The sequence below is a fragment of the Amphibalanus amphitrite genome, unplaced genomic scaffold (assembly GCF_019059575.1).
Source record: "Amphibalanus amphitrite isolate SeventyFive unplaced genomic scaffold, NRLGWU_Aamphi_draft 000568F_arrow, whole genome shotgun sequence".
In the NCBI taxonomy this organism is placed as follows: domain Eukaryota; kingdom Metazoa; phylum Arthropoda; class Thecostraca; order Balanomorpha; family Balanidae; genus Amphibalanus; species Amphibalanus amphitrite.
In genome coordinates, this window is record NW_024882062.1 from 260915 (window position 1) to 272904 (window position 11990).

The 11990-nt window shown below is 49.4% G+C and overlaps 1 protein-coding gene across 5 annotated transcripts; it reads right to left on the bottom strand.

The window, feature by feature from the left end:
* Positions 1-5250: 5250 nt before the first annotated feature.
* Positions 5251-11702, bottom strand: LOC122394015. Of its 5 annotated transcripts, XM_043390549.1 has the most exons (3): positions 11515-11614; positions 8218-8275; positions 5251-8169 (listed from the first exon to the last, which is right to left on the bottom strand). In XM_043390549.1, the coding sequence occupies exons 2-3, from the start codon at positions 8264-8266 to the stop codon at positions 5501-5503; spliced, it is 2718 nt and encodes a 905-aa protein (XP_043246484.1). In that variant the 5' UTR covers positions 8267-8275; positions 11515-11614; the 3' UTR covers positions 5251-5500. The 5 variants fall into 5 exon arrangements, with proteins under 5 accessions (XP_043246484.1, XP_043246480.1, XP_043246482.1 ...); XM_043390545.1 differs by having other exon boundaries at positions 5251-8275; positions 11515-11702; XM_043390547.1 differs by having other exon boundaries at positions 5251-8275; positions 11598-11653.
* Positions 11703-11990: the final 288 nt, after the last annotated feature.

Below are 11990 nucleotides of genomic sequence, written 5' to 3' on the forward strand. Positions count from 1 at the left end.
TAGTCAATATCTCAAAAAAATTCCGACCGATTTTTCTTCTAATTCCATCTTCTAATTCTAATGTAATTCTTCTAATTGGGCACCCGCGAGTTGCTGGGGGGACGTTAAACGCCCCCACTTTTTTCGCCGCGATATAACATAAAAACGGCGTGCCGCAGGCGCGCCAAAATTTGGGTACCTACCTATAGGGAATTGATTGAAGTTTATTGTGACAAAGTTTTAAAAAAAAATCCGTCGGAATTGTTTTGAGATGTCGAGGTTTTAGTGACGTCATGATTTCTGAGTTTTCGACCAAAAACGGCATATGTTCTAAAATCATAAAATCACGAAATTGACATACAGACATGCCGTAAACGCCATTAGACTGCCAATACCATGAACAATCAAATGGTTATCTTCGATTTTTGATTGTCGTTCCGCATTTTCCAAAATCTTGAACTGAGTCTTGGCAATTTCTCGTAACTACTTCACGACCATGATACATGCCATACATTTCTTAAATTGAACTTTTTGAACCAAGCACGTACACATATGATAAAATGAATGTCACCATCGTGTTCTATACGCAACAAATTATACCCATAAAACATGTATCACAGGCTGCGAATATCAGTTTTGATTTTCGGGGATACATGCCTACCTGGTTGACCTGACCTTGACCCTGGCCTATGTTTGACTGACCCCTACATTCATGGATCTGACACTCTTGTAGGCCTTATATGAAGGATTGTGCACCGTTTTGACAGAGTTGATGACGAGAGGCGCCCATTGCGAGGTTCTGAAGTCTACATATGTTACTGAAAGCCCGATTTCAGGTGTTTGACCTGACATTGACCCGACCTGTGACCTCAAAATTAACTTTAAGGTACTCATCTGAAGCGTCTCGTCGCGGTCTTTCGTTTGCCGCCTCGTGCGTTTCGCTGCGCCTATATTGGTTCTCTAGTTATCGGCTGGGGGCATTTAACGCCCCCCCCCCCCCCAGCAAAAGGCGGGTGGTGAAATACCCCAGCAACTGCCGGGCTAATAAGCAATAAGCATCCATCAATTTCCTACAAGTACGTAGGTTTAGGAAGCGTACAGGTACGCAATTACGCTTCCTAAAAGACCTACCTGACCTTTGATTCAAGCCAGATCTTTGGACACCAACCACATTTTCAGGTCAGGTCAGGTCACTGACATATGACATCATAGTTGAACCTCTGCACGGTCTTCAGATGTCGCAACTTCGCAACGACCTCAGTGCCAGAGGAGCTTTCACAGGGATGGTTCATGCCTCAGTAGTTCTAATCTCTGTCAACAGATGGCTTTCAGGCGCGGCGCCTGCAGCATGCTGTGCCGCACGGCCCGGTAGTTTCGATTTCGAATTTTCTCAGCAGATGGCTTTCACTCGGCGCCTGCTGCATGCTGTGCCGCAAGACCACCACCGTTAGTTCCGCATGCTATTTATAAACCATAGTTGCAGCCAATGTAACGGCTTGGAACGCACAATGGATCGTTTCAGGCATGATAAGATATTCGGCATGAACTTCACTTATCCCTCACCCGTATAGGGGGACCAACTCGGTTTTTCGCGAATAACTCGCGTAAAAAGCGGCCGATCGCGACGAAACTTTCAGTACCCTCGCGTTCATCATGTTTAAACCTACCCTGAAAATTTCATGACCCTGCCTGACTCAAATGACCTTTGAGCTTTGACCTACTTTTCGAGACCATGTTTGGCCGGAATCGCGATTCGGCGTATGTCGGCTCGCACTAGCAGCGTGTTTGCAGTCTTTTCGTGGTTCCAAGCGTTCAAACATGTGATATGATGTTGCCCCCATGCATTAGGGTGGGTTTCAAGGTCACCTGAAGGTCAGGTCAGGTCATTGACCATTGGTGACCTCGGTGCATTTTTTCGAGTTTTACATGTTTCTAGGCCAGTTTTTCGAGCTGAATTCGAATTTAGCAACCATATGAACGTTAACGAAGTAGTTTGGGTGGCTTCGTAACAGGTTACGACGCTGTCAGAGGCGGTTGACACCTAGGGGAAAGACGGTCAGGGTAGGTAAGACGGGCACCCGTTCTGCAGACCAAACCAATAGCGCTACGAGCGATAAAAAATAGGACCAGAATTGCCTTTCCCACCACACACCACCATTGAAGTCTGGTGAATTTGTGTTCAGTCGATAGGTAATCTTTTATTTTGATTTCTTTAAAACACTCACTTCATTGAAAACATACATAATGTGTTATGCAAGCTTTTGTGTGTAGCACTAGGTATAGAGTTAAAAATTCGCAAACACTTGTGGTACACTCATATATGCCACCAGTGTTCATTTACCTACCGCGGATTTGCTTTGTCTGCATCAAATTGTCCACAGAGAAAATCGTGCTCAATTTCTGACATTGAGTTTGAGGTAAGACGGGCAACTATGAATCCAATGGGTCCGTAATAGTGAAAATATTTTTGTTGCTGTAGGAAAAAAGAAGCATTTCTAATACGAATATGTTTGATTCCGATACTCACAGACATGTTAGCAATACCTATTCCTTCGGCACAGTTTATTCTCGAATAATGAATGTGAAAAACGGTTCTACATGGCTTCTGAACTAGGGCCTATATACGAGCATACGCCTTCTGCACGAATCTCGTATACCTACTGCCATTTCCGAAGCACTTGAGACTTACGAGAGACAGTATCAATGCGGCTAATCTCGGGCATTTGTTGCGAGCTGTGCTGATCGATTGAAGAAGCTGGCCGTCTTGCCCTACCCATGTAACCGTTTTTGCAAGGTTTTGCAAAAATAGCAGCAGTTTATTTGTTGAATCAGGTATACGTCTCATCTTCTGGCAAATGGAAGTAGGTTTTCACTCAGTTTCCCGTTTCTATGATGTTTCTAACTGGCCGAAAAATGGCTCCAAAGTTAAAGGGACCCTCCCACCTTCAAAAAAGTTTATGAATTGGCATGAAAGTGATGTCGCTACTCGCTAGGTTCAGAAAGAGCGAAAACGAATATTTACCAAATTTCACCGAAAAATATTCACCGGTTTTCAAGATATTAGACTTTTACTTTTGTTTACTTTTTTGGGATCTCCGCTGTTTCTAGCGACTTTATTTTAGAAGTGCGGCGTTTGCGGCAGATGTTGCGCGCAAATAGCATATACCACCGCGTGCTACAAAACGTTTTAGTCAAACATTTAAAAATCGTTAGATATCTGCGCTGACGTCACACATTCAGAGGGGTATTCCTAAGCATTAGCCCCTCTGAATCAAAATGCTGCAATTTTGAAATTCAATATTTCCGATTTAAGGCATTTCTCGATGTTGTGAGTGCCGAAACCGGTAATTGTGAGCCAGGGACCCCATTTTGGCTATCTCAACTCAAATCTAATGTTAAGGTGGGAGGGTCCCTTTAAGGTGCCCGTCTTACCCCACTTTCCCCCACTACGAATACCCGGCAGGACCCCTACTGGTTGACTTGACCTGACCCGACCTGGTCTAAATGCTTAAAGACATCTGTGATCAAAACTAACACGATATTCGTGATCAGCACCCCGAAAAAAAAAACATAGGAAAAAAAAACATAGCAGCTACACTTTACGACGTTCTAACGGGTCCCGATTTTCCCGACGTTTGGATCATTGACCTGACCTGGAAGGTCAACCAATGACCAAGGACCTTAAAATTGGGTATCATCAGCTTCCTCTCGTCACAGGCAACACGCTCGTTCTGTTTCGCGAAGCTCTAGCTCGATCAGGGCCGAAACGGCAAGGGGGGGTCCAACGGATCCCCCCCCCCCTGGACGTTCGCGGCTGGAAAAACACCAATACGGGCGAGATATGGACAGAATACCCATGTTGATATGGACAGAAATCCGGAATCGGAGCCAACCGTGTGTGTAGTGCGAAAGTTATAGTCGGTGTCAAGAGTTTATTATTAACCCTCGCATGTGTAGGGGGGGGGGTCGGATGGACCCCCCCATGGTTTTTCGCGAATAACTCGCGTAAAAAGCGGCCGATCGCGACGAAACTTTCAGTACCCTCACATTGATCAATTTTACACCTAACCTGAAAATTTCATGACCCTGACCCAAATGACCTTTGACCTGTGACCTCTTTTCCGAGACCATGTTTGGCCGGAATCGCGATTCTGCGTATGTCGGCTCGCATTAGCCGCGCGTTTGCAAGCTTTTCGTGGTTTCAAACGTTCAAACATGTGATTTGATGTTGCTTCCATGCATTAGGGTGGGTGTCAAGGTCACCTGAAGGTCAGGTCAGGTCATTGACCTTTGGTGACCTCGGGTGACCTCGGTTCACTTTTTCGAGCAGTACATGTTTCTAGGCTAGTTTTTGGAGCTGAATTCGAATTTAGCAACCATTTGAACATTTACGAAGTAGTTTTGGTGCCTTCGTAACATGTTACGAAGCTGTCAGAGGCGGTTGACACGTACTACGAATACCCGTCACGACGCCTACTGGTTGACCTGACCTGACCTGGTCTAAATGCTTAAAGACATCATCTGTGATCAAAACTAACACGATATTCGTGATCAGCACCCCGAAAAACCCCTTAGCAGCCACACTTTACGACTTTCTAACAGGTCCCGATTTTCCCGACTTTGGGTCATTGACCTGACCTGGAAGGTCAATCAACCAATGACCTAGGACCTTAAAATTGGGTATCATCGGCTTCCTCTCGTCACGGGCAACACGCTCGTTTTTTCCGCGAAGCTCTAGCTCGATCAGGGGCCAAACGGCAAGGGGGGGGGGGGTCCAACCGACCCCCCCCCCCCTACACATTAGAAGCTGGCAAACGCCGCACACATGCGAGGGTTAAGCCAGTCATTAAAAGTCCTAATTAGTATTTCGACTCTGCAGTCCTGGATCTAAATATGGACTGTCTTGACTGCGATAGGTACTTTGCATAGTTTTTAGAAAAAGCGACCCTGATGATACTTTAGATTCGTGAAAACGTATTTTACTAGAAGTTAAATAATGCCCCACCCCCCAACCTAAAAAATGAAAGTTTCAGCATAGGCTGGGCTGTCGATGTCTATCGTAAATCAAACTCCATCTATGTAACAATATATCGTTCAAAACCTTCATCCTCACCGTTAGACAGACTCAGGAAATTTATACACGGGAAGCATTTATTCCGAAGAAATATAAGTTGTCACGTCAATTGACAAATAAACTGGTTTAACGTAGAAAAAACGTTAGAGAAGCGGCTGCAACGGAAAATCATTGAAAGAAAATTTGTCGGCCAAGGCTCAGCAGTTTAACGAAAGCTGAAAATAGCGTACGTCTAGACGGAATACCATCAAATGCATGAGAAACAAATTCATTCGTTCGTCCCACCCGTCACAACCCATGCGAAAGAGGTCACACCATATATCGTCCGGCACACTTAACAAACACAATACTTTGGCGACACAACAATGTCCTATAGCTGAGGAGGAATGGCGGCGAGCACTAGAGGACAGGGCTGCTGGAGCCGCTGCCTGGGCCGCTGTCACCGCGCTAGGAGCGCACCGCGGTGAAGGCGCCGGAGGGCACGCTCAGTACGCGCAGCAGGCCACACTCCATGCCCACGGCCAGCCACGAGTCAGCGCCGGCGTTACGGTTCCAGCTAACCTTGTTCACGGCCACGAAGGGGTAGTTGGACACCCAGCTGGTCGTGGTGGAGACGTGGTCGTCGAATCCCTCGCGGATGATGCCGCTCTTCTGGTTCAACTTGGCCTCCCAGATGGTGACGCCACACGACTCCCAGAGCTGAGTGTACTTGTCTCCGAGTAGGACCTCGGCGTCGGCGCCGTCGGCCGCGCCGGTCGGCTCCAGGCGCTCCGCCTCCAGTTTGAGCAGCAGCCGGCGCAGCTCGTGCTTCTGCTTGTGGGAGAGCATGTTGCGCCACTGCGCCAGCGCCACCAGGCCGCTCTCAGAGCCGCACGCCAGCCCGTTCACGGTGGTGTTGACCGACACGGACGTGCACTTGGCGCCGTGCGTGAACAGCGGCGCGTCCTGCACCGGCATCGCCACGTCCGACAGCATCATCGACGGCGAGCCCACGAACAGGCTGTGGTCATACGCGTTCAACAGTTTCTTGGTGGCGATCGGCCAGCAGAGGTCCGTCAGCATGGGCCGCAGCTTGGTGGCGGCGCGCTGCAGGGAGGCCGGCTCCTCGCGGTCCCACATCTGCAGCGTGCGGTCACGGCCGCCGGTGGCCAGGTGCCGGTCGCTGGCCGGGCTGAACGCCAGTGCCGTGCCGTGGCCGCGGTGTGCAGCAATCACCTGCACCGGGTACAGCACCTGGCTGGCGCCCTCGGTCTGACAGAGTAGCGGCGAGCTCGCCTGCAGGTTCCAGAAGACCACCACGCCGTTACCGAGGATGGCCGATATCGATCGATTGCCCTCGGTGGCCGCCCAGGCCAGCCGCAGACACGGCGAGCGACCCATGTCTCCGAACACCTCCAGACGCATGTCGGGCTCCTTCCGATAGAAAACCGGCGCGCCAGCCGAGCCCGCCTCCAGGGTGGCCGGCGCCGGCACGGTGTACACTCGCACCCGGCCGTCACCGCAGGCCAGCGCCAGACAGCCGAGTCGGTCGGCCGGAGGCACAGTCCGCTCGCCGATCGGACACCAGGCCAGGTCCCAGACGGGCCCACCGTCCACGCACAGCGCGAACTCGAGGCGGGCCGTCCGACGGTCCCCGCTGAATGACCACACCTGCACAGCGGTCGGCAGAGTCGAAGGTTCCACCGGCGGCAGGTGAGCGTCCACCACGGGCAGACACGCCACCGCCAGGAACTGGGTTTCGTCGGCGTCGCCAGACCAGTCGGCAGGCAGGGGACACCAGTCGCACGCCACCACCGGCCCGCCGCTGAAACACAGCACGCCGTTGTCGAGCTCCTCGAAGGCGAACGGGTCGAGCCGCTCGAAGGTGCGGTGCGGGTCAGGGTTCCCGATCTCCTGCACTTTGTATGCGGGCGACAGCTTCATGGGCGGCATGTAGCGGCGGCTCTCCTGACCCGCCGGTCGCCAGCCGTCGATTTTGCGCGCCGTCGCCGACAGCACACGCGACTTGGGCAGCTGTGACCAGTACTTCTCCGTCTGCTCGCGGGGACAAGACTGGCGCTCAACCGCTGTGAAGTAGGTCAGCTCGCCGGCCATGTCGGGAACGATGGCGCCGGTACGCCGCATGTTCGGCTTGCCGCGCGGTCCGGCCGTCTCAGGCGCCGCCGACCGGTGGCTCTGCTCCACGTGCTTCACAATGTCAGTCTCCGTATCGGCCTGCTCCCCGCAGTGGTCACAAGTGAACAGTTTCCACTTGGCCGGCAGGCCTGGGCAGTTGGGGTAGTGGGTCACCATGTCGTCCGCGGAGTCGGCCTGGAACTGGCAGCCGGGCATCTGGCAGGTCAGCTGACGCTCCGTTTGCAGCGCCCGCTCCCACTTGGCCACTGTATTAGGGTGTGGCGCCAGACGCGGCGCCGAGAAGCCGCGCTTCACCGGGCCGCGTGTGCTGCTCCTCGCGGTCACCACCTCGTCCGGCTCATAGTCCGGATCGTTCGATTTCGATAGCTTGGCAGCGCTCTGCCGCTTACGTTTCTTAGGTGGCTCGCAGTCCTCCTCGCCCTTATTTTTCTCTTCTTGCTCGTGCTTTCGCATGTGATGTGGCAATGACAGAGGTTTCAAGTAATATCCACACTGGGGACACTTGACAGGATTCACATCCTTTCCACAAGTACCCTGGTGATGAAAGAAACCAAGTGCTGAAGTGAGACATTTCTTGCACAAGGGACACTGCAACTTTCCACCTGCCTTAAGGACGCGGCCAAACGCCGATAGCTTTTGGGATTTGGTAAACTCCTGGCTGTCGCCCATCTGTCTGGCGAGCCCCAAATGAGCGGAAAGTGCGTGGCGCTCAAATGCCCTCTCGATGACCCACTCCTTGCAGACGCCACACTGCACGCGCGCCACATCTTTGGCCTTCGGAGGTCGGGAGCGCTTGGTGTTGAGGGCCGCGATCAGGCTGGTGGTGGCCGATGATGTCACGGTGGCGCTGGCGGCCGCCTTCGTGAGCTCAGACGGCAGCTCCTGTTTGCTGGTCGGCGGCGTCTCGCCAGCGGTGTCCACGTCCGGCTCCTCAGAGTCGGACGTCACGCGGAGCGGCATCCGCTGCTTGCGACGACTGCCCGCCCCTCGCCGGCAGTCCTCCGACTGCGGGGCGGGCTTCGCGCCACCCGACGACGGTGCCGCACTAGCAGCAGACTTGGCCGACTTCTTCGGCATGATCAGGGCCTGGCGACAGTCAGGTTCAGTCAGACGTGAGCGATTCAGTCCATTCAACCAGAAAATGTCTCATATAACTTAGCCATATAAGACCTTTAACCTTGCATTACATGACAAAGTGACAACCACATGGCTCATGAGGGACTGACACTGTCACCTTGCACATCCATGCACAGTACTTATCTTACATTGCAGTTGCATGCTACTTTAAAGAAATACTACCCAGTTCCAGTCCCATGACATGATTTGCCACTCTTTCTGCAAGTTAAGATTCAAAATAAATAAACATTCTATTACATTGATATTCAATACAGCAGTGTCAGAAAACTATATTTTGACTTGGGTGTTAGAAATCAGGGGGGAAATTCTTCACCAAAAAGGGAAAAGAGTGGAAAATTGTCAGTCACATAATGGCCACAAAGAGTGGAAAGGGATAAATGGCAAACATTTATATAGGAATAGTATAATGTGGGCAAAACTATCCAAGCAAATGCTTTCTCTGGGTAAAACTTGGAGTGGAAAATAGCTTTTAAAAATTTGAGGTGCTAGTGAAATATGATTTTCTTTTGGATGTCCTTCCCACCAAAAGAAACACTTTCATTTTGGAACACTGCAAGTACAGTATAATTTTTGTGAGAACCAAGTAGAAACTGAAGATTTAACTGTACTTAACATTATCATGGTTGCTTGCACCTGGCATATCATATCATATGATATGTCAACAATACAAAGGTACCAGGTAAGAAAAATACCAAATATATTATTTATTATACTAAATCACATGAGTTACAGACAGTGCAGGTTACAGGTAGGTACAAATGGTATTGTCCTAATAGTACTGATCAGTGATCAAGGCCATCTATGATGGTACCCTTTTAAATGTTTGTTTAGGACTGAAGGCCAAGGCAAAATATAATTTTTCGTCAACACATTATCATGGTTGAATTATCATAAATGAATTAGAATAGGTAGTCATGATTTTTATTTTACTTAAAATCAGTTGCAACCAAATAGGTAGGTATAGCTATAGCCACAGTAAGTATTGATACCAGCTCTTCTTATCAATTGCTAATATTGATTTGAGGATCTACTATAGGCCTTAAAAAAAAACAAGGAAAATAGGCACAGAAAACAGTGCAGGACCCCACCTATCAGCATGATTATTTGCTGTTAATCTGCAGCATGGATTTTTTTTTCATTTTTTGCAACAAATCAATCATTTTACCAAAGGGGTGTTCACGGGCACCGCACACTGCTGCGTGCGCTGTGTGCGGTGCGTCCAGCAGGCGTGGGGGTAGGGGATGGGTAGGCGGTTCTAACGTCACGGCTGCGTGCGGTGGACGGTCCGCTGTGGCCAGTTCCGACCGGCCACAGCGATCGCTGTGTGCGGTGACGGAAGGCTGACGTAGGGACGCAGTGGGCGGAGCTTGGAGGCTGTGTGCGGTCCGACCGCACACAGGGCCCGTGAACAGCCCTCAGGTCTTTAGTGCCCTGATTTTACCATTAGCTTCAAGCCATTCATCGTGAACATATTAGTTAAACTGGGCTTCATAACAATAACTAATACTTCATTGTAAACTTTAAAGTAATGCTTGACTTGGAACTACTACGCATTTCAGACCCTCTGGAACAGTCCTTTTTGGCCCTTTCTCGTTACCTATACGCTTGATTTGAACCAAACTTTGACACAATGTGTTTCAAGGGCCTACCTAATTTTTACTAATATGGTCTTTTAACAAAATGTCAAAATGAAAGGCACTTGTCGTTGACTTGTAATGGTAAAAATTGATCGGAAAACTCTGCACCGTGGTAGAGGCTAGCATGGCGTAGCAGCGTCAGCTGTTGCGCCGCAGATAAGCTCCGCCCACTGCGCCGCGACACCGGGACCGGTCATTCGCCGCTCGGGGTCAGAGCGGTGCGGAGCTCTGACGGACTGGAACGAGACACACGCTAACGCAGGCATCATTGCGTGAATATTGTAAATGTCGTATCTCGCGCGGAGAGAATAAGGATGAAGAATTCAATGCAGATCGCGACGGTGTATGTATAAAACAATAAGCACTCCTAGCTACAGAATGTTATTCCCTATGCAGACTTAAAATAATCTTATTTTCAATAATTTATAGCGAGCCTCTCCGCAGCCGTTTTCCTACAGGCTATTGTGCAACGGGACAGTAACGGGACAGAATTCACCGGACTGTCTTTGCATTCAACGGCCTTATTTAATTGAAGATATCCACATAGATACTTGTAGGTATTTCGTTTTTTTTTTGTTTAAAAGAATAATTTTTTTTTGGGGGGGGGTGAAAATAATAGGTAAATCTTTCTATGACATTTCCACAATGCTTTCAGAATGTTGTTGATAGATCTTAGGCCCGAAAAACAATATAACAGGGAAAAATATAGGATGACTCAATCTGAAAATGTACATATGCAATATCGAGAGTTCATGATCTCCCGTCCTTCACTCCCCCTTGTCAGTCTCTCGTCTATACGTTTATAGTATATTGTCTCTCGTCTATAGCCTAATCTCTATCTTCGTCACTTGTCTCTGGTCTATCGTCTTCGTCCCCTGTCTCTGCTCTAGCGGCTATATGCATATTGTTTGTTGTCCACTAGCCAACGTTTACCGTTCGTCTCATTGTCACTTTGTTTCATTTTCCTTTCTCTTTCTTCCTCCGTCCTTATTTGTCGTAGAACAAATAAGGACGGAACAACAAATAAGTTCATGACATGCAAACAAGTGCTCCACTCCGCTGCGCTGCGTGCGCGGCCCGCACGCCGGCCGGCCGGACTGCGACTGCCGCCGACATGACCCGAGGCTGGACCGCAAGTGGGCGGAGCCAAGCCGCAGTGTGCTAGTGCGTCTCGACCAATCAGAGGGGAGACAGCGTCCAGCCTGTGTCAGCCTCTAAGCAGGGCTCTGACGACCTTAACATTATCAGTCAATGACAAGTGCCTTTATTTTTCATTTTTCGTTAATAGACCATATTGATAAAAATTAGGTAGGGATCTCAAACTACCAATGCCAAAGTTTGGTTAAAATCAAACGCATATACAACGAGAAATAGCCGAAAAGGACTGTTCCACAGGGTCTGAAACACATAGTAGCTATGAAGCTGTTTGATCTTGGAACTATAAATCGCATTGAGTAGGTACCTAATCTTGATACCTATGCCTTGGCAAGCCGTCCTTTGGCAGTTGGCACAGTTGACCGTTGGTACAAAATATAAGAAACTAGTTATTACCTTCGGCTTCAGATACCTATCTTTAGATGGCCTTGATCAGGAGCCTTGAGCTATGGCATAAGGTATAAGTATAAGCAAAATACCTATAAGAAACTATAAAATCAATAATAGAGTTCAGTGGAAACACTAAACTCTATAATGAGTGGAAACCACTGGTGAAAACCAACAAACCCCGCGTTCGATGTCTCTCGGACGGCGAAGATTCTACGCCGTCCGGCCAATCACGTTCCATAACCGCAGCCGAGCCCCCGCTGACCTTGAACGGGATTGGCCGGACGACGTAGAATCTTCGCCGTCCGGAGACATCGAACGTGGGGTTAGTAAGCTGCGTCATATTTGTCCTAATTTTGTTACACGCACGTGCATCCCATTGCATCCTGATTCCTGCTGCTCGTGCATCGAACGATTTTTCAAAAATATTTAAATCAAGGCTGTAAACTGGTAAATGCGGTGAATGCCGTGTACGCGTGTACGCA